Genomic DNA, 26,924 nt, shown 5'->3' with positions numbered 1-26,924 from the left:
CATTTTTAAAATGTAGATGGAACCTAACCACTGATTTTAAACTTTGGTATATATTAGTTTTGCTCAAGTTGCTATTCCCTTTAAACTTACGAAAGTAACAGTTGTTAACAATTTTGCTCTGAGTCTTGACCACCTACAGTCGTAATTTTCAAAGAACCACCAAATGAAGCTACGAAAACCATTAGTTTTCTGAAATTACTTACCATCCCATTTGTAACAGAAGGCAATGAGATTTTGTTTTAAAAGATTTGAATTGAAATTATTTTATTTTTAAATACTTTTACTAATTCTTTAAGAATTTTATACCTTGCATCCTGATGTTCATTTTCATTCCCCATAGCCCTCGAGATCTACTCCCGTCATCTATACCATCTATACCCAAATACCTTTGTGTCCTCATTCCTTTCTTTTAAAACTCACTGAGTGAAATTAGTGTGATCTATTTACTCTTAGGTATGTAGTTATTTACACAGCATATTATACTTACTAGATGCCATGCCCTCAATAAAAATTGATTCTCCATTTCCCAGTAGCCATCAGTTACAAATAGCTCCTCAGCCAGAGGTCCACCTTCACGTCTTCCTTCCCCCCTACATGCTGGATGTTTTTAAGGCTTGAGCTTTGACAGCCTTTTGCATGCTGCTACAACCTCTGTGAGTTTATATGCTCAATCATCCTATTATATCTGGACAACACTGATTCATTATAGTCATCCCTGCCTCTCTTACAGTCTTTCTGCCCTCTCTTCTGCAATGAGCCCTAAGCCTTGAGAGAAAGGAGAATGATTTAAGGCTGAGCACCCTGCCCTCACAGATTCGCAGCACCTTGGCTTTCTGTGTTAATTGCCATCTTTTGCAACAAGGTTCTCTTATGAGTTCTGAGATATGGACACATCTGTGGGTACAATGGGAAGTCACTAAGAATCAGTTCATTGCTATCTTCCACTATCAGAGTAATAGTAGTAGCAGATCATCCCAGGGGAACTATGCTTCTCCAGCCACAGGTGTTGGTCTTAATGCCTGTGCCAGGACATCCATCTTGCACAGAAAGAAAGCTTTAAATCCATTCACAATGTGGTTGGTTACTTCTATGACATTCATGACACTCTTTCCCAGGGGCAGACCTTGTCAGGTAGGTCATCCTTGTAGCTGGTAGTGTTCACAGCTAGATAATAGTCATGATTTTCATTAATGAATTTAAAACAATAGCTATATATAATTCCATTTTGGGTTTAATTGTTTTCTTTTTTGGCTTTAGCTTATAGAATGCTGCTGGGCAGTAATGGTGCATGCCTTTAATCCCAGTACTCAGGAGGCAGAGACAGGTGGATTTCTGAGTTTGAGGCCAGCCTGGTCTACAGAGTGAATTCTAGGATGGTCAGGGCTACACAAAGAAACCCTATCTCAAAACAAACAAACAAACAAACAAAACCTAAAAACAAGCATATAGCATGCCTTCCTAAAAGATGAATAACTGGTAACCATGCAACTTGAGCCTTTTTGAAGAAGAGCATTCCTATAAATTTTAGTTCAGTATATGTTGTTAAGTATCTTTCTTCATGTTTCATTCCCACATTAAATGAAAGTGTTTGTGTGTGTGTATGTGTGTGTGTGTATGTTTGTGTATTTTGTCTGAATATATCATGACCCTACTTATCATATGAATGAGAAAATCTCTTAGGAACCAGGCTACATTCTCTGTGTTGGAGAATATATACATATACACATACACATACACACACATATATATATACATATATATTCAAACTTTATATTATTCAACTTATATATTTATATATATTCAACCTATATATTTATATTTATTATATTCAATTTATATAGTCAATATATATATTTCAAAAAGTAAACAAGAAAAGAAAAACATACAACTAATGAAAGTCATAAATAAAATGTGCAAAATAGCATAAAATGATTGATCACATACACACACACACCTACAATGAAAGGAGAAGATTCTATTTATAAGTTCCTTTTTTACCTACAAGTTTCTCTAAGTTCCCTGAGTTCAATCTTCCCCCTGATTTTGAATCCTAGTTTTCAATCTAAAAATCACCTATGAGATTTTACTGCTTAGTTATCCATTCTGTCACTGGTGAACTGAATAATTCTCATTAGGAACTTGCCATCTACCACACACTGTATTAGCAATGTAGAATGCAACGATGGGAAGAGGGGCACCATCATTCCATTTTTGGAAAGCCCCACAGAAAAACACACACCCTAAGCAATTACTTCAAATGCAGTAAACGTGTAAACGAATGCTCTCGGTTGAGTGAGTCAGCAATCTGAGGCTTGTCAAGATCAAGACCGCATTTCCTTTTATACTGATTGACTTTATTTCTACCCGGTCATTCTAAAAAGGCCCCCACCCTCTCTGACATATCTTCTCCCTAATCTACCATGTTCCTCAAAATTAAACTTACTAACATTGGCTAATTACAGAATGGGTATAGAGCCTCTCTGCCTAATTTTCTTCTAGTGCTAAAAATTTTTTTTTTTCATTTTCTGATCGCTTACCTTTTCCTCATAACTTGCGTAAGCTACTTTATTTCTGTAGAATTTAGTTTCCTCCATCTGCAGAAGTAAGATATTATCAGACTCAAAAGCTCCTTGTAAGGATCAAATGAGATGAGAGTATTTCCTAACCTGTGATATACTTTTGATAATATAAGGCTAACAATTCTCATAAGTCAGCAAAGTGCAGAGATACTTGCACTTCCCTGTTTATAGTTACACTTTCAATAGTTGAGTTATGGAGTACCTGAGATGCCCATCAACATAAGGATGGATAAACAAACTGTAGGACATAGACCCAATGCAATTTTATCCAGTTGTAAAGAAAAATGAAATCAAGACTTTTGAAGGAGAATGGCTGGAGCAGATTATTTTGTGAAGCAAAATAAGCCAGTATCAGATTATAATATAATATAATATAATATAATATAATATAATATAATATAATATAATATAATATAATATAATATAATTCATAATATAAATTTTAATTTTAGCTCTATTCTATTTGTGTTTGGAGGGCATGAAATGAACAGGAAGAAATCTAAAAGGATGGCAAGTAATGGGATATACATTTCATGAATATAGATAGATATGTGAACTAATTAAGATGGAGTAAGGCAAGCAGAAAGAGTGATGATATAAATAAGAACAAAATATAATTACATGCACATATATGCAGTACTGAAGTGTTTTCTATATAAAAATGCTATGATAAAACCTAATATTTTTCATGTTGACTTTAACAGTAAAAAAAAAAACACTTGAACTCCAATGGAAATTTAAAAAGAAATAGTAGATAAAGTATCTGTCAATTGCATTCTTACTGGGCTTTTGTTTTGCTTATTTGTATTATTAATAACTTTATGATGTTCATAATAGCTTTATACCTGTTCATCTTGATAGTACCAAGTTACCTTTTAAAATAACTTATTTAAATATCATATAGTAAACCAGAGGCAGGTTATCTGGTTTCAGTTCATTTGTGGTTCCAAGATTTTGGAACCCTTGGTCTTGGGATTGTGTATGTGTATATGACATGAAAGTACAAAAGTATTTAAAGGTACAGGAAGAGTTAGAAAGTAAAGTGGGAAGATTCTCAAGTTACCATGTAATATATGCCTTTATGGAAATACCCTTCTTTTTCCCAGCACAATGGAATATAAATATATAAATATGAATATGAATGTAAACATGAGTGTGAATATAAATATAAATACAAATATAAATGTAAATGTAAATGTAAATATATATGTGTGTACATATGTGTATGTGTTCAAAATAAAAATAATAATGAAGCAAGTTCAATAAGAAATTTAAAACTAAGTAGATGCTAACAAGGGTTTATTTTTTTCCAAGAGGATAATTCTAAATAATATCAGAGTTAAGGAAGTCCTGGACTTATCTCAAAATACTTAATATGTTTTTAAGGAGAGATCACCTCACTTTATGCAAAAAGTTATCGTTATCTCTGCTTCTCATTATCCTTCATAGATATAACACTATGAAGTGATTATACTTTTTTTACAAGCTTTGTACATTCTTAAAGATGGAGAGGGTGTGATTAATATCCAGCATATATTTTCAGTAACACTGTCTACAGTTGACATTTGTGCTGATGATTTTAACAGCTGCTGTTTTTTGTTGTATGTAGGTGGCAGAATTGAAAATTAAATGAGTTGCATGTTTTTGGTAGCAGGTCTTTTTTTATATAAGAAAAAAAGCTTATTTATTTATTTATAAATAGGTTGTATTTGTTTGTTTTGGGGGAGCATCCAATTCCCATGGAAAATAAGAAATTACAATAAAAATGATACAATTTGTAGGCTACATATCAATAAGTATGATAGATAAGAATAAGCTGATATTCTTACAAACTGTACTTTTCAAAGCACTTGGAATCTGTCCATTGACCATCTCTTATGCTATGACGATATGAAGATATGAGACAAATCTATGAGTGAAGGATAACAGTGAATACTGTGTTTGTGTCTGTAAATGCCTTATTTTCCTCTATCAAAACTCTCATCTAATTATAATGTTACATTCATTCGTTTATCCATTCGTGAAGTTACTATTCTATTATTCAAAACTATATATTGAATTCCCAATATGCCTGAAGAAATTTGTAAACTGCTGAAGGTATAAAAAATAAATATTATGTGGTGGCAGCAGCTCACAGCTGTGTTTAAGTGATTAATTATTTTATAATGGTGACTTTGGATGTCCTAGAATCTATGATATGGAATAGCTCACATTACAATACATTTTATAGTACTGTTGCCATGCATGCTTATTAAACATTAAAGCTTTTTGTGTAGGTCAAGCTCATAATGTTTTAGGAACTGTGTTAGATTCAAGCTATGGTGACTTATTTGTGTTTATACTTAGTAAGTGTCATAAGTGTGAGCTCTTAAGTGAACTGTGGTATTGCTGAAGTCGTGGGACCAATTGCTTGGGTAAGAATGAGGGCTTCTGATGCCCTTGCAAGATCAGATACCTGATATTAGTTTTACTAAAAGAATATTAAATACAACTTTAGAAATACAAAAGATTCTCTTTAGTGAAAGTGATTCTAAAAAAGTTTCCTTCACCAGCCCCAGAATAGACAAAGAAAGTCAAGCTTCTATTACAAGTTTAATGGGAAATGAAAACAAAACAAAACAAAACAAAACCACTTCATTTGTGTGGAGAATGGCTGCCAGGTTAAAAGTTAACATGAAACTATATGTGGACTAAATATCAGGGTAACTGCCAGACATATGTGTACGATTCTCCCAATGCAACAGCCACACAACTTAATGTCTTTGGGAAACTCTTTGGGAAAGAAGAACCAGCCTAATGAGAGTGCAGAATGAGAGCTAGAATGAGAATGCAGGCATTCAGAAATATAGTAAAAGGGTGGGAAAGACAAAAATAGACCCTTAAAACAAACAGGAAGCAAAGGAACAGCAAAGCTTGTCTTAATGATGGAAATCTCAACAGAGGGCAGAATATGTAATACAAAACAGGTAAGTTTAAAAGAAAAGTAGAATATCTAAAATAAGTACATATACTAATTCGTTAATAATGATCACCATTATTAAGCTTTGTGGTGTATCCCTATAATTCCAGTGCTCAGAAAATAGAAATAGGAAATTTATGAATTAACAACCAGCAAGTTCAAAGCTATCCTGATCTACACAGTATGACCAGCTAATGCCAACTAAAACAAAAACTCAGGAACAAAAATCAACACCCAAATCTCATTTTAAAAAATGTCAAATACAGGTAATTAATGCAAGGTAAAAAGAAAAGTGCAAAATAGAATCTACATTTTGATAGCATGTATAACCCAAGGAGTAATATAGGATATGATCTAGGAGGAAAAAATGGGAGTAAATTTGTATAGAATGAAAGAATATGAGTTGTAGATAAAGTGAATAAAAATATGAGAGAAAAGATGTTTAGAAAGAGCAACAACTAGACATTTTAAAAAATTAATCAGGTACTGGGTGAATAGCTTAAGGTGTGTTTAACACTTGCCATGCGAGCCTGAAGCTGAATTATGATCCCATTTCCCTTGTAAATGCTGAGTAACTTGCTATCAAGACTAGCCAAATTGGCTAGTTCCTGTTCAAGTGAGACACCCTGTCTCAATAAAACAAAGTGAAAAATGATTACAAAAGATATCCGTTGAGAATCACTGACCTCTATATATTTACAGGCCTGCACCTGCTTAGCACACCTTCACACGTGAGAATACACATACATGCTCGCTCACTACACACGTAGATCTGCAAAAACACCTGATTAAAGAATAACTATTATTTCAAAGAAGAGTTTTTGAAAGAAGAAAGATGTTACATAAATGAGAACATCTTTATCACAATATAGTAATTAGACTAAGAGCTTTCCATCATAAAAATTAATTTTCATAAGGTCTTGTGGCATAATATATTCAGAATGATAAGCAAAGTTGATCGGTTTAAAATTACTACTTATACAATTATTTCAGTATAATGTGAATAAACATTTTAGGAAAATATTTTAAATTGAGTATGTTTAATTAAAGCAGAAACTTGTTGTAGAAAGGCTATTAAAATTTGTACATGTATAAGAAAAGTTTTAATCCAGATAGCAGGATAGCAATGGTAAAATTAAGGGACAACAATAGCTTGTAGGAGTGATGGTGAGAAAAAGTCTGATAGTAAAAATTTCCTGTAGGAGACACTGAGAATATAAAAGATAGTGGATGAGCGCTGGGTTGCTAGAGAAGTAATCAGTTGAGCATACTATGAGCTCAACATGGGTTACTACCTACTATTAAATATAGATAATGTGATTTTGGCACAAACAAAAACAGAATAATATAAAAGGACACAGAACCTAACTATGTATACATGTATGATCTAGACAAATGACTATGGGCTGGGGCATGATTGTGAGGACAAGGAACATTTTTAAGTACCAAATAAATAAATAAATAAAACTGTGCATATGGAGAAAACTAGATTCTTATCTTTGCTAAACTGAAAAAAGAGAACATACTTTCTAAAAGCACAAATTTAAATTATCTAGAAGAAAATAGAAAATGATTTATTTTCAAATTTGGAAGAGAAAAACATTTTTAAAATATAAAAAATGTATAAACATAAAGAAAAACACAAATGGATTTAAATATGTATGAAGGCCCTGAATGATAAAACATGAAGGAAATTAGGGAGTGAGTTAGAGCATGCGAGCGAATATATTTAAAGGCTGATATACACAGAGGACTAATGCCCAGAATACCAAATACTTCCACAAACCAGTAAGAATGTAGTTCTATTTTAAAGAGCAAAGACTTTGAGCAGAAGGAAGTTCAAAAAGCCAATAGATATGTAATGGTTCCAACTCTCACCAGTAAGTGCAAACTTTATATCAAGGTCCAACAACTGTGGCTCAGTAGTTGAGCCATTACCATGCATGAGGGACTGGACTGAATCACACATAACTGGACTACACAAATCACACATAAACAGCACATGATATCAAGGGTACAAGTAGACAACATGTAGGGATCGTGCCTGGTTAGACTGTCATGTAGAATATGTGACTCATAAAATAATAATACAAGTAAGTGATCACTTGGTTGTGAGCCAGAATAAAAAAAGGTTGGCATAGTCTGTAATCGCTAGCTATATTTTGAAGTATCTAGAAAAATCCTATGTTTTTGTTCATTTTTGATGTGTAGGAATGTTGACAGAGAATTGGTTTTAGATGAAGTAGAGTGCAGTTGCATAAGGAGACTGATCCATTTTTGAGAGCAATATCTCTATAAAAACATTTTGCAATATTATGGAAAAATATGAAAATGTTTTAAGTCTAAATGATATATATTAGAATTATATATATGTATTAGTATGCCATTATAAAATATTTAAAAGAAAAGATGCATGAGAGAATAAAATAGCACAGAAATAGTCTGATAATTTTGAGAGCAGAAAAGTACATTTTAGCCCACTAATTTATTTAGCCAAGGAAATTATCTGTAATAATTAAAAAGTTTTCTTTTTCATACTTGTCCATAACTGATTGTGTCTTTGGTACAGAAACAGTTCTGTGACTGGATCAGTTGGTTCACATTGACATTGTGATACATGTATGTGCATATTGACCATAAAACTCAACATGAAGTTTCAGATTTTTTTTTTTACTTTTCAAAGTTTACAACAGTATTAACATATTACTGTGTTTTAATGCTAATTTTTTCTTACTAGATTGATTATAGAAACCAAAAGACACCTATTTCTCATGGAGTCTCCAAGTCATACATATATAGCTACGTAACTTCATTCTACATCAAAAGTTATTTCTTTATATGTCTATGTCCCTAATTACACAAAGCTTCATTAGAGGAGCAATTGCATTTTATTCATTTAGCAGTCTCTAGCATTTGGCATACAGTAGGTACTCAATACATTTTGATGGCATTGCATCACTCAGCTTTGTTATCACGCAAGTGATAATATACATTAATTCCCTTAGCTTTTTATTACTTATCTCATAATAAAAAGTGTAGAGATCAATATATGGTTGTCTGTGCATGGGAACCTTACACTGAGATCTTGACATTTATATTGAAGGCAAATGCCTTTATCATCTTTTACTTCCAAATTATGTCATGCATACTTTATAACTGCTGTTTATTAATTGGCTAAAGTCACATGCTATCAAAAGCTATCATATATTTTTAATGAAATGTACATAAAACAGAAAAATATGTACAGGATAAAATTTACCTTAATGTGGATTTTCTTAGGTTTAATAGTGAACCTAGATAGATATGAGTTTCTAAGGATTAGTTTCTTACTCTGCTTCTAAAGTAATTATTTAATGTATAGGTAACATTTTTTTTAAATGTAACTAATATGCCAAACGGAAGACTGTAGTGGAGTGATACCTAAAGGCTTGACTTAAGCATTTCATTGACCTTGGAAGATCAGAAGAATCACACAGGGGTGTGGGTGTGTACATGTGTGGTGGTGTGAACCCAAAGCTGCTTAAAAGAATTTCAATGCTGCATCTCAAACTCAGCTGCACTGATGGACTGATAGGTTTCTGCTATTTGTAGGTATTAAGGATAAAATTTTGAAGGAAAGGGTCTATCTGGATTGTGATTATTATGCAGATGGAAAGTGTCTAAATGATTGATCTGTCTTCCTAGACAACAGAGCTACAACTTCTTTATCTCAATCAGAAGAATATACTAGGAGACAGTTAGGATGAACTGTAGGCCACAGCCTTCCTGCTTGTAGGAGATGCGTTTGCTCCTGGAGGGCCCAGAAAAGACTGTTATAGGAATGCGGCAGAGAATGTATTCACTTGATATTACATTCATGTTGAAACTGAAGCCTTACAATATCCTACTGACTCTCCCAGTCTTTCCTAGTTCCTATTTTTTCCTAGTTTACCATAGACACATGTGACAAATAAATTTTTATTCTCCACATTTTGATGAGTATTTGTATAATATAAGCATGCATCCTGACAGCTACTGCCTTACTCTCCATTGGCATTTTGTACCTCCAACGGTCAGTTTAATGAACACTAATTACTGTTAGTTGTTCAGCTGAATCTTTGTTGGTAGGCTTTATTTATTTATTTATTTGTTTGTTTATTTGTTTATTTATTTATATTTAGAATAATTCCATGCTGGCTCAATCAAATGTGTGGACAAAATTATCAGAGGCAACATAAGTAAAATAAATAAAAGTGAAATAAGTAAATGAAATGGCCAAATACTAAAGATCTTCTTGTCTGTTCTTGTTTCCATAATTTTAAACAAATCAGATTTATAGAAAAAAGGCAAACATGGTAGTAAAACCCGTTAGTCCCTCCGAATCAATGCGCATCCTTTGTCATGCTTCATGGCATCTGCCAGGGCCTTGAAATTTAGTAGCTCTTCTGGCTCTCCTTTATTTGAATCCATCTTAAAATATTACAAAAGAAATTTTTTACTTATTAATTTCAGGTAGATATTCTCCTTCTGGCCTTTAATATCCTGTGCTTTATCCTCTTACTAACTACTATTTTAACTACCACATGGCTTGGACAAACTTGTGTGCAGAAATCGTGAATGCCTTTTGCATCATAAAAGCTGGGTAAGCTTTGGTCCTGTGGAGAAGCCCTTTGAAACCTAAGCAGGCACCATCATGCATTTATTTCCTGATGTTCTGCACTGTACAGGTATAGTGTGGAGAACATTACATGGGGTCGCCTAAGAGTGTCCAGCCTAAGAGTGTCCAAAGGAAATAAAAGAAATAAAATGGTGCTTGTAGGAAGTGAGAACACAGAGTAAAAGAAATAGCTATTGGCAAAACCAAACCCTGGGTGGCAGCAAGGCATGCCAAAGAAGGTTGAAGAAGCCAGGCTACCCTGGAGGGCCCATAGTTGGCTCTTTTGAATACTGAATCATTTCACCACAGCAATAGAGAGTTCCATTAAACTCCCATATAAAGACCCACAATTAGACACATAGCACAGAACATAGCCTTAAAAACCATCTACCCAGATCCCTTAATGTATGTACTAGGCAGATAGGAGCCAGAGAGAACAAGAGTTAGAAACAAAATCAAAGGCCAGAAACCAGATCATGCATTTATCTCTTCAATAACTGGACTGAGAATATTGTAGGCACACTGTCCCCTGGGTTGCTAATGACAACCCATACTGGCTTGTTCCACCTCCAGTTGCCTCCAAGGTATATAATGCTTAACAATTATACTTTCTCAGTTGACAGCAGCTCGAAACCTTTTGATAGACAGAGCTCAACCAACTCAGGCAGACCTACTGCTGACAGTGGCTGTCTTAGGGTTTTACTGCTGTGAACAGATACCATGACCACGACAACTCTTACAAGGACAACATTTAATTGGGGCTGGCTTACAGGTTCAGAGGTTCAGTCCATTTTCATCAAGGCAGGAACATGCCAACATCTAGGCAGGCATGGCACAGGAGAAGCTGAGAATTCTACATACATCTTCATCTGAAGGCTGTTATCAGATGAGGATCTTTCAGCCCACACCCACAGTAATGCACCTACTCCAACAGGGCCACACCTACTTTAACAAGGCCACACCCCCACATAGTGCCACTCCCTGGGCCAAGCATAGACAAACCATCATGTTGGCTTTGTTGAGAAAAGGGGATTCTCTTTTGGGAGTCTGCAGTTGTGCTGACCATCTTGTGTTCATAGTGCCCTTCTGTCAGGTCAGCCTGGAAAGCTTGCTAGATAGAAAGAAGTTTATTGCCTGTGTGTTATCCTATAGTACAGCTGGCAAAGAGCTTAAGCATTATCTTTCACTGAAGGAAACATTTGTCTCTTAATATTGACTTTACCCTAAAAGTACCTGGCATGAGAGTTTAAACTCTAATAAGATCATTGAAATTGGAAACCCCTTCTGTTAGAATCAAATATGAAATTTTTTCAAGCAAATATGGTTGAAGAACTGTCCTTAAACTACCTTTCCCCAGGTGGTATCACAATGGCAAGTGTCCCTTTAAAAGAGAATGTCACTGCCAGGAACAGCTGGGTCTAGTTTCAAGGTAGCTTTAAGTCACTTTCTATACTCTAGTTCCCATACTGAAAACAGATAAAACCAACTACTTGGAAACTAAAGACCTTCACTGAAGCATTTGACATGACACTTCATCCTTTTAACTGTGTCTTTTGTCCGGGTTCAGTCTCCTAAGAAGTAAACTCCCTCTATTGCAAGCTGTGGATAGAGATGTAACTTTCCTTGGACCAAGTGCATTGTAAATAGGGAAGAAAATGTGGCTTTTTCCAGCCATCTTGGTAGTCATCTTGGACGATCTGGTAGGGATTTGGCTCCAGGGACACCTGTTTGTTCCTCCAAGGCCAGAGTCATGGTGCTCTGTTTCTCCCTGGTGCCCGGAGACTCTGGCATTGTCTGTTATACCCGTGAGACTGTGAATGTCTCTACGCGACCACTGCTGCCAGTACATAACTGTCAAGATAGAAAGAAGCTAAACGGCCAAGCGAGGCGTGCAATTGGAGTGAGAGCCAGAGGTGTACTGCCTCTGTGGAGTCAACTGCGGCTTCTCTTCCTTCTCACACACATGGAGTTTGGAGCTGAAGAACCGCAGCCCGACACTTAGCCAACTGGATGTGTGTGAGCCGGCTCTGAAGGTTGCACCGCCTCTCCCGAACCTCCTGCTGGCAGGATGTAAATATACCTGCAGACCGGCCAAACAGGACTGCCTTTCCCCCCAACCCCTCCCTCCTCCCACCCTCTCCCCGGCTAACCAGCATGAGAGGATCGGAGAAAGCAACAGCCCGCAAGTGACAGCTCCAGCCGGAATCCGCTCCGCTCAGCTCAGCCTCCGTGGGAAGTTGATTGTGCAGAGGCTTTCATTGTGAACCTCCGCTGGCATCGCTATGTTTGCATCGATCTGGTATGCCAAGAAGCTGGGTCGCAGGTTCGTGCACAATGCCAGGAAGGCGAAATCAGAGAAGGTATGGAATGAGTGTGGAGGAAGATCGCTTTATGGATGTGCCAAGTGCCTGCTCTGGGCTCTTGGTCTGAATACAGACGCAGCCTTTATTCGCTGGTTATAAAAACCTGCCTCTCAGTGGAAATGTGGTCCATGCCACTTAGGAAGGGGCAACTCTTAGAGGCTAGTTCTGGATGGAGGGAAGCATTCGGGTTGATGGGGATCCTTAGCTATTCGAGCTGTTGTCTAATATCAATGGTTGATAGAGAGGGGGGTCTCCACAGAGACAAGTATTCCCTGGCATTGCGTCTGATGGAAGCAGGGGAGCAGCTGCAGTTTGTGCTTATTGGGGGACCTTACTAGTAAACTTGTTGCTGTACCGCATTATTTGTATTACTGTGATCTTTGGGTCTATGGAAGCATTATAAATACCTGTGTCTTTCTCTAGCACACGTGTCTGGGTCCTGAGAGACTTATGGTGACACTCACCACACCTCACAGGAGTACTTGATATTGTTTCCACTGAACGACAACAACAAAATCATCATTACGAAAGTGTTTGCAATTAGCACAAATTCTATATTCAATGGGATACTGGTCTCTGTTTAGAGAATTGCTTTTTGTCCCTTGTATTCTATACGATGAGTTTCCAGAGAATTTCTGAACAGAATGGCCTCCTTAGTTTTGTTTCTCTAAGAAATTAAGATAGTCTGTAAGTCCCAAGGTACATTAAAAAACCTAAACATAACAGAAGACATTAATTTACATCTTTGATTTTTTTTCCCAACGTTTTTTGAGGCACTGGCCAAAACCTGTCAAATTTTGGAAATCAGGAAAGGAGAAAGGTTTTGTTAGGTGCTGGGGAAACTTCCTTCAACCCTAACAGAATCTTGTTGAAACCCACATTGTCTATATTTCTCTGAGGTTGTTATTTTTAGCCTTAGATCCTTTCTACCTTTCACACATTCCTGAGGCTGACCCAGGATAGCTTTCAGGGTCTGTCGTACTGTTCTTCCTCCCAACTACAAGGATGCCATTGCTAGAGCATTCAATCTGTTCTATCAGAGTAGGGATATTGATAAAATACTAGAACCTCGTGATAAACCAAGATAGAATTGCAATGTGAAAAGAGAAAATATCTTGGGTATTTGCACTTAAGGGATATTGCCTTTACCAATGCCTGGATCCAAAAACTGTCACATGATAGCCAGCTTGTTCTTCCTTGACCCTTTTGATGAAGGAGTGGGTGGAAAGGTTTAGGGTGACATAGGTCCCTTCTACATTTCCTATGTACAGAAGCTGCAAATTACTGTGTTCTAGTACATTGATTTTGAAGTCTTGCTTATTTGCTTCCAGTTATTTTTAAGGAAAGATACTTTCAGGAAGTAAAAAGACATTCTTGGGTTTCTATTAGAGCACTTTTTTGAGGGAGGTAAAACCTGTGTTTCTTTCCATAAAAATTATATGCTATACGGATGACAGGACTCTGAAAGACACTGGGGGACAATGCCTTCTAGCAAATGAGTAGGCAAAGAAAAGTTGAATCTTCCAGTGCTATTTAACTCAGATTTAGACCTGAGTACGGCAGCTGTGTGTGAAGGACTTGAAAGGCTGTTAATCTAGCAAAGTGACTTGGGCTCAGCCTCAGCGTTTTCAGTGTGTGCAGGAAGTAGCAAAGGGACTCAGGATTTCTTCTCCACTTCCTGACTAGATAGGTGCCTAGAATAGGCAAGAACTCCAGACTGAACCTTAAAGGTCTTACTTTTTTGTCTTACTCAGAGTGTAAGATGCAGCCACATCAGGAACTCAGCATGAACTAAAGTCACTTAGGCTGTCAGAGTGATAAGGACCAAAATGAAACAAAACAGATTCATTCTAATGCCTGGAGCTCGACAAAAAGAGCTAGGAGGAGCTAATTTTGAATACTAGGTGCCGACATCTCTTAGAGTGTGTACTTGTAGAGTTCCCAGAATAAATCACAAGGTAGGCTACCTAGGAAAATATAGCCACTCAGACAGTACCTGGTGAGTGGCAGTGGTTTGTATGGTATAATCGGATCAAATTACTTATTTAAACAAGTAAGTTTGAATTAGTATTTTCAGCAAAGAATTCATTAACATACTTTGAGCAGGAGGTTGATAAATTATAGCACATGCTGCAGCATTTGAGGGATAAGTCTATATTATGGACGTGGTTATCAATTTACTATCCTTTATAAAACTTGCCTCTTTCCCCATCTAACAAGCCAATCTACATCCACTACAGTCCTTCCATCCTACTTTGTCATCCAAGTTTGGTCTGGACAGTATTTTTCTCAAGGCTCAGGTTAATAGAGAGCTAATTAAGATTTTGAAAATCAAAATGCTATCTTAAACACACAGTTTACCTTTATTTCCGGTTGTTTAGTCTATCATTTGGCTTCCATTAAATACTAGTGCAGTTCACCTGCATCATGTAACGTCTGTCATAACAATTACCATGATAGTAATATCAATAACCACTGTCTGTGCACTCGCCATCATCAAACTGCTCTCTACGTAAGATTTAATTTGATCTTCATACCCTATATGATATCTTAGTTTTCTAAAATCCTTGAGAAGAGATTGGCTATCTCAAGGTCACAGGAGTAGTAGTAACTGTTCGTGCTGGAATTTGAACCCAACACATCCTAAGCTATATCTTTGGTTCTCTTGCACTGCACACAGCTCTCCTCATTTTCCAGAATCTCCTAATGTGCTCTCGTCTAGATAAGAAGCATTGCTTCTCATCTTGTCCTTCTCTTTTGTATTAGAACTCCCAAAGTCATGAAGTTTCCAAAAATCAAAGTTTGTGATTTCTGTAAGCCGATTGCCATGCTTCAGATGAAACAATACCTATGTCTTAAATTACCCAATCCATTAATGACGCTTCTCTATGTCCTCTCTAGATGGATAAGTGCAGCAAGGTATTTATTGGCCCCTATTATCCTCAAAAATATAGCTTGTAATTGTCATGTCTTAATAACCTAAATATTGATGTTTATACTCATTGATCTTTCTTATAGGCTGTAAAGATGTCTTTCATCTAAAAGGACTGAAATTTTAGCCAATTATAACTGTGGTTTCCTTTAAGAATGAGTCAAAGATGTTAGGTGATTCACATTGCTATTTTCTTCTGAAAATGAAAAGCAACGGGTGCTTTGTTATTCTTTCATTGAAAAAAATTGTTGCTCAGACCAGCAAATTCTATGAACAAAATTATCCTAAAAGTGGTAATGTGCAACTCAGATTGCTCGGTCACCACATGGCATTTCCATTTAAACAATTATTTCCTCTTTTCTGAGATCTTTTGTAGTTAGTTGAGAAGTTGGGGGTCTCTGTTTTCTACCTGTCATTACATTTCAACTTAAATCTCTTAATGTAGACCATTTCCAGATTCCTTTATTCTAAAAGACTAGGTGATACATGCAAGATATAGTGAAACATGCAGTTAGTTTCAAGTCACACAAGAATGCCCAAGAGTATTGAAGTACTTAAAGTTGTGAATCTTTCAACTCTTTCTTTGTTTTTATTTTCATTTTTGTGCTTTTTACTCCTTTGAGGGGAAACATTGAAAAGTGCCTGCATGTGCACAGAGGGGAGACTAGTGTCTACATCCATCATGTAATAAAAGTACCCATGGATAACCTGGACAGTGTGAGATAACCAACAAGTGATGTAACTTTCCTAACATTAGGGTTTATTTACCCTTGGAAAGCTTCCCAAGCATTAACACACTAGAAACTTCGTTCTTTCTAAATGTAACACATTAATTCAGCATAAACTGAAGGAAAGGACAACCAAGTGATGAGCTTGTCAGCAGTGTGGCCAAAGAGAAAGAATCATGACCTTGGTGGTTCTAGCAAAATATAGAAAGATGGGCACTTTAAAAAGGGCACTAGCTAGTCTTGCTCCTTGGCATCCAGCCTGAAGGCAGACATATGCCTTATGTAACCTCAGTGTTCTTATCTATTGAATAGAACTTTCTTCCCCCCACTTTTTAAATATGGTGAATGTAGTTGTTTCCAGAAGGAAGGGAGATCCTTTATTGTGATTGTGTGGATCTGCCATAATTTGGCCTCTTTACTATCATACCTTGTTCTCCACCCATGATAACATAAACTGAGAATCCTAAGCTCTAAGTAAATTCTCAACTTTCCTATTTCTTTTGTTAGCTTCAAAAATTTGGCTTGCTGCTCAGCTAACTATCTGACCACATCCGAATGCTAACATTCACTAGTTCTGCATCTTGAAGGGACATCATTATTACTAGGAAACTATATGACCTCAAATGCTCAGACTGGATCATTCACCACTCCCTTCAACATTGATGGTAATCATTTTCATATTACTGTAATTCTCATTAGATTGCTTGAAATACAAGTCTTTTCAGCTTTTGTACTAGATTTGTAGAGCCTAATAGAATGCTAAACATATGACTGTCTTTCATACATTACTTCTTAGACTTTAAATTGTCACCCCTTGTAAGATGCATCATCATTTATTACCCAGAGAAAAAAGGACAGTGAATGGATCTGTGATGCAATAGTACTTGTAATATGCATCTTCAATACAGAACTGTTAAATTGTAAAAAGGGTTTACCTTTAGAATGAATGGAGTATGGCATAATGTTGAAGGGATGAATGCATTTTTATTTAAAGATGAAACACGTTAATATAAATAAATTGCTGAAAGATAACACTTTCCATCCAGTTACTTGCATCTCTTTGTCAATAATAATGGTAGTTTGCATAGGTATGTATAATAGTTAATACCTAAATGTATCATACAGATTTTCCAGTAGAGATAGAACTCATTTAGCATTGAGTATTCCCTTCTATATTTAGGAAGGTAAATCAAGTAGTAAAATGAGGATGAATGCTATATAAGTGATATGTTAAAAGCCAAATCATAACAAATCCATGCAGATACAGAAGAGAAAGACTAAAACACTCCAAACAAAACAAGCAAACAAACAAACAAACAAAAACATTGCCAGGCAATGGTGGCACATGCCTTTAATCTGAGCTCTTGGGAGGCAGAGGTGGGCAGATTGCTGAGTTCGAGGTCAGCCTGGTTTACAGACTAAGCTCCAGGACAGCCTGGGCTATATGTCCTTCTGTCTGTCTCTGTCTCTGTCTCTGTTTCTGTCTCTGTCTCTGTCATTTCTCTCTGTCTCTGTCATTTCTCTCTCTGTCTCTCTCTGTCTCTCTCTGTCTCTCTCTGTCTCTGTCTCTGTCTCTCTCTCTCTCTCTCTCTCTCTCTCTGTGTGTGTGTGTGTGTGTGTGTGTGTAAAACAATGGAACAATAGCTAGCACTGAGTTCATTCTACGGCATGTAATTAAGTAAACAATCCTCTGTAGAGCCATGTTCTCTAAATTAAATACTTAAGGCATGTTCTATATGAATATGTGTATGTAATATGTGTATACAACTACCTAGATGGCAAATATATTTCCCTGTGAAAAATCAATTTTGAAGAGTGCCTTTACATGTATTACCTTAATTTTGTTTAGACGTTAGAAAATATGCCCTGATGTGAATGAGCCATCAGTCCTCAGTTCTTGGCATGTGACTGATTCTTTTTTGCCTATTCTTGTCTCATGCTAGGGTAGTCTGACCTGGAGAAAGAAAGAGACAGTTGTCCCCTCTCAAATCTGTTTCTTTGAGCCTTCTGAGTCCCCAGTCTCCAGTCATGAGCAATAGTATGACTCAGCACCAGTGTCAGCCAAGCTGTGGTGACCAAGAGGACAGATGTTTGTCCATGCTGAGTGCGGCCCTGCAGTTTGATCCTATCACCTCACAGAGGGACTGAGCAGTGAAAGGAGCAGTCTTAGTACCTGCTCTGAGGTCCTCAACTGCTCCTGTTCATAAGGCATAGCGGTTACCAGATCAGGAAAGCAAGACAGGGGAAAGAAAGAGGAAGAGTAGCTGGAGGTCAGGAGACCAGGAGAACAACCCCTGTTAATCTAGTGTCAATTGTATAATGCTTTTTGAGCAGTACTTGAGCATTAGGATATATAATTTATATCCTTTAATTGATCTAGTCCTCACTTCCACTTGCTGCATTGCTTTTACTATAGCCAAAGAAATTCAAATATTAGGTACTAAGAGATTAGACCAGATCATAATTGGTAAAGGGAGTTTTCAAAGTCAGCTGTTACTGACTATAGAGCCTGTAGATTTTATGCTTTGTTCTATGTTTTCTTGGGATAGTCAAGCCTCTGAATAATATTGAAATGACATCTGATTTCTCACTACAGTGTGTTCAGAGACCAGATAGCCAGATGGATTCACATGAGTCTAGTTTACAGAACTTTGCAAAAAAAGTGTTTATCTTTCCCCCTTCTGCTCCAGAAGTTTTCTTCTGCCTTGAATTGCTAGATTAAGGGAAGAACATGAAAAAAAAAGCTTCCAAACCCAGTAAAATCACCTACCTAGAATACTCTCTGTAAATATCCCTGGCATTCCACTTCTTGTTCGTAAATATACCTCATATATGAGTTTATTAGAGAAGGCTCACTCATATGCGTAACGCCCTGTTGCACTCACTAATTTTGTCTGAGCTCCATAGTTTCATTTTCTGAAGGCAATCACTAAGTCTTGAGTTACACTGTCAAAACATTGTAAAATTTGTCCCTTTCATTCAGGATGTCTAACATTGGGACTTTCTGAGTAAATTATGCATGAATCAGGGGTTAGTATGCCTGGATGTTTGCTGGTTGCATCTTCCACAACTCTTGATGCCTTCTTAGATAATCTGTCTTGGCTTGAATTCTTCATTTGCAGCCAGACTTCTTCCCAGCTTAACATTTTTAGACTTGTATTTAGTATAAAACTACAGAATATGCAAAGGAAGACTTTGTCCTCATTTGTGCTTATCTGCCTATAAGTCTTAATATGGTTAGTAAGTTCTGGGTCAGGATAAGCATGTCAAATCAATGCATACAAAGAAAGCCTGGGACTACCTTGGCTGTTCTCTAAAAGACCATAATGAGACTGCACACATCTTCAAAGAAGAAGCAAGATGAGGGACCCTGAAGGCCTTTTTCTCTTTGCTTGCTACCTATTTTCTTTGAAGATAGAGAATATGAAGCAGTTTGCTGCCTTCTGTTTGAAAGATTAGTTCTCTGTCTCTTACTCTTTGTGCCACTGATACCAGAATCGGAAGGATAGTAGCTATCAGAAGATCAGAATGCTTTTCAACTAACAATAATATGTCAAACTCAACAATTTCCAACAGTTTTGCTCCATATGTCTCAAGACACAGGCTTGTATGTAGACATGAAACATTTTGACTTTTTTTCCTTTCTACTTTCTAAGCCTATAAGTTTTAATTATTGAGAGAATTCTTCTACTAGTTATAAACGGAATTATGTCCCCTTTAGGTTAACATTTCAAAGTCCTAGTCCATAGTGTGACTTCATTTAAAGATAGATCTTTTAGGAAGTAATTAGTGTTAAATTACATTACAACAGTAGAGGACCCATCAGTAGGATTGGTTACCATATGAGAAGAGGAGTGGGGAGTTATATTGCTTCCCCTGACCCCTAGTACTGACTCTCATTTTCGCTTAGTTGAAGACTACACAGAAAAAAACTACAACAGAGGAATGGATGATCACAAGAAGCCAAACATTGTTGAAACTCTGACTTTGGACTTCCTGATCAATACAGTAAAACTTAATTTCTGGTGTTTAAGCTACTGAATCTTGATACTTTGTTTTAGCAGCAGCAGAAATCTGAATTCTAACCTCCTACCATAGTGGCCATATCAGATACTGTGAAATAAGAAGTAGTTTTCTGGTGCCAAACGTGGGTTTCATCATTAGGAATGAGTGAGTAGGTAGTTGAGAGTTGCTATGAATCTGAAGTAAATAAGCTCTGGAACCCACACAGCCTCAATAGGATCACTCTCATCTGATCATTTGAAAGAAAAGGAAAGGCTATTTAAAACAAGGTATTAATCAAAAAAGAAAATGGAGACCTGTTTTGGGAGGAGCAGTTTATTTGACTATATATTCTTTCGTCAAACTCATAGGGCAAGAGAATAAAATGTTAACTACTCATCCAGCAAACTCGATAAACTTTTAAAAAGCACTCATTAAATCTTGCCTTTCCTTTCCATCTTTACTCGTTACTATACAACCATGTTAGTAAGCTTCCCATCTGTCTTTGTTTCTTTTCCTGTTGCTGTGATAAAATACCATGATTAAAAGAACTCAGGGAGAAAAGGGTTTCTTTCTCCTCATTGTTCAAGGGTGTAGTCCATCATAGTGGAACCAGGGTGGCAGGAGCTTGAAACAGCTCCTCACATCCCAGCCACAGTCAGGAATGAAGGTGAAGAACAAGCGCTTGGCTTGGCTCCCTTTGCCTACTATACTATGCCACTCAGCAATGGTGCCAGCCAAAGTGGGCGGGCATTCAGGCATGCCCAAAGTCCCATTTTCCACAAGATGCTAGGTTCTGCAAAGTTGACAAGTAACGTTAACCACCACATAATCCATTCAAGAGCATACTTGAGAAAATCAACTGAAAGGAAGAAAAAATTATCTGGGTTTCCTGTTTCAAAGGATTCAGTGATGGTCACTAGCAACTGTTCTTTAGGATGCTTATCACCATAAGACAGAACATCATGAGAGAAGACACCGTAAAGAAGAGATTCTCACTTCACTGTAGCCAATAATAGGGATGAGACCAAAATAGGGAGCATAGCACCAAAACACACTCTCCAGAGATAACCCTCCACTAATCTACTTCCTCCAACTAGCCCCCCTCCCCCAACTCCTACAGTTTCAATAGCTACTGAATAGTACATTCATATCTGAATCTATCAGTAGAATAGTCTATTGATGAGAGTTAGCTTTCAGGATCCAGTCACTTCCTAAACCCCCACGAGTAGTGAATATTTCTACACCAGGGACCAAGCCTTCAGTATATGAACCTTTGGGTAACACTTCTCATTCAACACATAGCAAAGTCCCTCTGAAGCATAAACATAATCATATCCTTATAACTGAACATGGGAGAGAGTTCCTACTGTGAGAAGGGATTTAGACTTGTCTCAAGGGTTTGCAAAGAGTGTGGACAGAATGACAGCTGTTAGAAATGGGGGATTTTATAATGGAGTTCATTCCCTTTTCAGCACTGCAAAGCTGTGTCAGTTGACAGGAGAGAAATGGATGATTCCTTAGCATGGGACTAAGGAAAATAAATTTTCTATTGGAGGGAAAATGTGTCCTGTCATGGGATGTAGGAGTCAAGGGAGTGATGCCTGAGAAGTATAAAAACAGGAAATGTAGGATTTTTTTTTTCGTATGCCTTCATGCTTGAAAAATATTGTACCTTAAGATTTATTTTCCTTTGATTTTGAAGTTTATTGTAAAGGTCATTTGTTACGTTTATTGACCCCTGTCCTTCAGGTATTTTTTTTAATTCTTTTTTTCCCCATTACTCAGGAGCAATAGGGCAGCTTACACCCATATGCAAATTTTACCTTATTGTTGCAGAACCTTGGGTACATTGATTTTTGGTTGTCTCCCGTGTTACAAACAATAGCAACCTACATTGTATGGGTTTTCTATCAAGTCTAGTAAAATATTTTAACATTTCCCTTGTCTCCACCTCTCTTTTCCTACCATCTCCCCTTCTTTCCATTTCAGTACACAAACTAGTTTCCTAAAAGAAACAAGGCAGCTTTTGATAACTTACTCATTAATGATGCCTCTTTCTCTACTACTCCCTTGGGTTTCAGAATGGACTTGCTTCACCATCCTTGTTTTATAGAATGAAGAAGTATGTAATTATATCTCTGCTACTAGAAGAAAAACAAGAACATTGTTGTTGTTGATGAGGAGGATTTTTAAGTGAAATTGTTACTATACTGTGGAGACCATTTGGGTCTTTAATTCCTTACAAAATATTTTTTAGATCATTATGAACTTCCCACCTCCAAGCTTTTTCCTTTGCCCTCTCCTAGTCTCTCAGTGTCAGTAAAACCATTTTTGAAAGAGTAATTATATTTTATGAATGTTGAATGAAAACCTATCACTTCTCATTTTAAGGGAAGTGGAGCATTCTGAATGACTCTGGTCTCAGGTATAGATGTACCACATTACTTTCCAGCTTTATTTCCACTCATAAAACCAAAAGAGTTTCATAGGTTCTGAGGACTAGGAAGGGCCTTTGTTTTATTGGTGATAACTGCAACACTAATGAACACTTCCCGAGTGCTTGCTGTGGGCTTCCACTATTGCTATGGTTATCAATCTGTGGGTCTCAATCCCATTAGGGTCTAACAACCCTTTCACAGGGGTTGGCTAAAACCATCTGCATATCAGATATTTACATTATGATTCATAAGAGTAGAAAAATATTAATCGCAGTGAAAATAATTGTATCATTCCACAACTTTAGGAATTGTATTAAGTGGGTCACAACATTAGGAAGGTGGAGAACCACTGCATTATTGTGTAACTTTACATACTCTGATTCTGCTAGATTTTGTAATTGTCCTATATGCTAAGTAACATCATGTCTACATTTTAACTGTGAGGCCAAGAAAAGTCAGTTTTTGAATCCAAAGACACACATCTACTAGCATGTTCTAAAACAGGATTTGGAAACAGATAATCTAGATCCAAGTTTACATTCTCAACCATGACCATATGTTACCTCTGTGATTGTAGCCACTTTAGGGTAGTTAAGCTTGGATAATACCAATTGCTAGTGATCTACCTGAAATTTTTTTATGCTCAGATCACCAAGACTGGCAAGCACTACTCTATAGTGATGGATAAGGAGCAATTATCAGGATTTTTTATTTTTGTTTTATGTTTTTTCAGAGTACCCCTGCTTGTATGCAAATTTTTGAATAGTGATATTGATAATCTAGGCTCATATTTTCAGTAAATAATCGACCCAACTTCCCCATGACTTGTAATAATAATTAAAAAAAAGTCATATAACAGGGTGTCATTTGGAGAAAAATTCCACATCAGTGATTGCATTAATTGCTACTTTGGATGTTCCTGCTGTGAACTGAATGGACCTACAGTGGATCTATTTCTTAGAAATAACTATCTTTATTACCTCTGCTCTAGGATGCATAGTTTTGAGACTTTTTGAGACAAATGTCTTCACTAATCTATTTCCTTTTTCTATTTTCATCCTATCACTAATCCATTTTGATGGTGTGACTGGTTTAATGTTTTCATATTCAACCAATAAAGAATAAAGGACGTTATGTGATTTTTTTTTTTTGGCCTTCTACCCTCCCAGTGTGTAACATTTTGTTAACTCCCCAAGTGTAATGTTTTAAACATCATGGTTAATTCAAATGGTATCTATTATTTCATAAAAGTTGGGCTTTGCTTATTCCTGTCTCTGGAATTCCAAGACCCCATGTGATATATTAAAGAGAATTTCTTTTGTTTTAGACCTTTTAACTGAAAACTCTGTAAGAAGAGCAGGATGAAGTCCACCCAGTGAGGTGGAGCATGGTGGCAGTTGTGAATGACATTATGGCTTTTAGAAAACAAATTTAAACATATTTCCTGTTAATTTATACTTTTGGTATCCAAGCTTCTTATAATTTACCTATGTAAGTGCCCTGAGCAATTTCAAAGTCATGTAATATTTTTTTCCAGTGATTCAAAAAGGCTGACTACAGGAAACTAAAATTAAAGTACATGAGTTATCCATGGCCTTTTAAGTCAATTAATATTCAACAAATGCTCATTTCCCTTCGGTGGTAAATGTAGACTTATTTGCACATTTCTATTAATAATACTGTAGTGGGACCTATAAAGGGTGCAGAAGTGATCAAAGAATGTTCTACCCTGGATCAGTAAGTATCAAATGGAGAAAAATATATGATTGAAACAAACCTCTGACAATCTCTGTGCTGTTTTAGCAGACAAAGCAATCTGGCACTTTCCTTCCTATTTCTTATGCTTGGCCCAGATATATTGCAGTCTTGGACTAGAGGATCATGCATGGTTACAAGCCACCTGGTATAAAGCTGACTATACTGCACTATCCAAAAGCTCACTATATTCTACTATCCAATAGTATAATGAAATGCACCTGACTTCATCCTGTTCCTAGGTAGCCTATAGGGACATCCATCCATAGTATCCTTCCAGAAAACATAACGCCTCAAATTGAAGAACGTTGTTGATTTTGAGACTTGTTAAAATCCACTGAAGAAGAAGACTGGAAGAGCAGCATATTTTCTTAAACTCTATATGTTCTGACTTCCAAACTGAGACCTGTCTCATGGAGTTCTTATAGGAATCAAGTGCAGATATATTTATGATATATTTATGGACATAGTCTAAATGTTCAGAAAGGAGTATATAATTTGACAGTCTGTTCAAACAAAGCACCTTAGAAATTAAATGCATTTCTCTATAATCCCTCAAATGCCAAATGAACTCTCCCATCCCATACCCTTGCTCTTAAGTTCTATTTTTTGGTCCACTTTGGATAACTTCATAGTCATAGTTCTCTGGCATCAGAATATATGAGTGAACAGTCTTCTGCCTGTATACAGTAACCCTAACTTTAACTGAACAATAGTTTTGGAAGATGACTTGACTTAAGCAATTGTTCACCAGAGATGTGAACAATTCACTTGAAAAACCTTTACTCAAATACATCTGTCTTAATATCTCCCCAAGAGACCATACCCTGAAGAGGCAGAACATTACCCTCTAATTAAAATAATGCATTTATGTCCATTTTAGGCAGCAGATATGCTCTTGGAAAAGAATTGGTACCCAACACTATCTGTTGTTTAGACATTTGGATACTTGACTGTTATACTATGCTCTTAGAGCATCAAATGGATGTGAGAAAATTCACAGTGCTTGACAGGAGTTGTATAGTGGGGACCATGACTCCTCAGAACACAAGGAATTCATTAGATAAGACTGGCTGACTTGTGTATGGTACTGCCATAGACAAGGGATACATTTAGTTGCCAATGAGGAAGACTGTGAATTGGCAGCTGTGACAGTCTGACATGCAATATGTTCTGGGGGTCTATGCAATTCTGTTTTCAGCTGAGTAAATGACACATCTTTGTGAAGTAGGGCACTTCTGATTGTTTGAAAGAAAAAAATGGGTTGACTGAGAATTTAATTTTAACCACCCTGTTATATTAGACTGCCAAGTAGGGTTTAGGCACAACTGAATTTCTTCTGAACTTTAAATATCTTAGTGTCCAAACTGTGATAAATATACTTTCATAGTCAAATGTTCATACAATCATTTTATTATGTTAAAATGTGTATGTATTATATCATCAAGTACATTTTCAATATTGTGTGGCTATTACTATCATACCTTTCTAGACTTTTCATCACTTCCAAAGGAAATGTTATACCCACCAGAAAGTTAACTTTAATATAGAAACACAGCCATTTACCATTTGAGCTTGGCAAAAAAAACATACTGATGAGTTTATCAGAATAATTTCATTCATCTGGTGTAGTTCTTTTAAAAAACATCTTTAAAATAGTTTTAAATGTTTGGGCTTCTGTTACTACTTCAATAAGATTTTATAGCATGTGGAATAAAATTTTAAGCATTTTATTGCAAGTAATATGATTTACCTAAATACCTTTAGCTTTACTAAGATTAATAATTAAAAATTTAGTTGTGTAATAAATTAAATATGCCACATGATCACAGAAAGTGGATATCCATTTACATAAATGTTTTACAGGGTGTTGTAAAGTACCTAGTAAATTAATTATGACAATTTAGACTGAAGCTAATTAAACTCTTCTTTAGCACTTAACTTAATGGTGTAAAATAAAACAACTTTGACAGAGATAATAACTGACATTATAGTTTAGTTGTACCAACCGAGGATAAAATTAGACAGATAGCATGTGCATCTATTTATAAAGAAAAAAGTTGTTTTTTATCTAGCCTCTATTGCAATTTTGATTGCCAAATTGAAATAAGAATAATGCATACATTGAGGAGAAATACTTTTCTGTTAACTACACAGTTAGTCCACCAACTTTCTCTCTCTTTCTCTGTCTCTCTCTCTGTGTATCTGTCTCTGTCTCTGTCTTCTCTCTGTGATATGTGTGTGTCTGTGTGTGTTTGTGTCTGTGTGTGTGCATGTGTGCATGTTTGTATGTGTGAGCATGAGCGAGGGAGTGCATACTATACCATACATATAGAAGCCAAGGGAGAAATTTTGGAACTCAGTTTTCACCTCCTCAATTCTTTTGTTCCTTCTGCTGCACTGAAAACCACACTAATTCTAGGTGATTCTCCACCTCCTGTCTCTCATCTTACTGTAGGAGCCAGAATTACAGATCTGGGATCTGAACTGAGAGCCTCAGGCTTAGGCCACAATGCTGTTACTCACTAA

General features: G+C 36.4%; 1 protein-coding gene across 2 annotated transcripts in view; it reads left to right on the top strand.

The window, feature by feature from the left end:
- The window catches only part of Dlg2 (discs large MAGUK scaffold protein 2), a 1,203,331-nt gene that overhangs the window by 265,795 nt on the left and 910,612 nt on the right, over nt 1–26,924 (top strand). The window contains exon 1 of one of the 2 annotated variants that reach the window (XM_052158754.1): nt 12,457–12,534. The exons of the other annotated variant lie outside the window; for it this stretch is intronic. Coding sequence (XP_052014714.1) covers nt 12,457–12,534 — 78 coding nt within the window. Of the gene's footprint in view, nt 1–12,456; nt 12,535–26,924 lie in introns of those variants that run through there. 2 annotated transcript variants of the gene reach the window in all.

Source organism: Apodemus sylvaticus, chromosome 1 (genome assembly GCF_947179515.1).
Source record: "Apodemus sylvaticus chromosome 1, mApoSyl1.1, whole genome shotgun sequence".
NCBI classification, from domain to species: Eukaryota; Metazoa; Chordata; class Mammalia; order Rodentia; family Muridae; genus Apodemus; species Apodemus sylvaticus.
The sequence above is the reverse complement of the archived record's forward strand: the minus strand, read 5'-3'. Positions and strand labels throughout refer to the sequence as shown.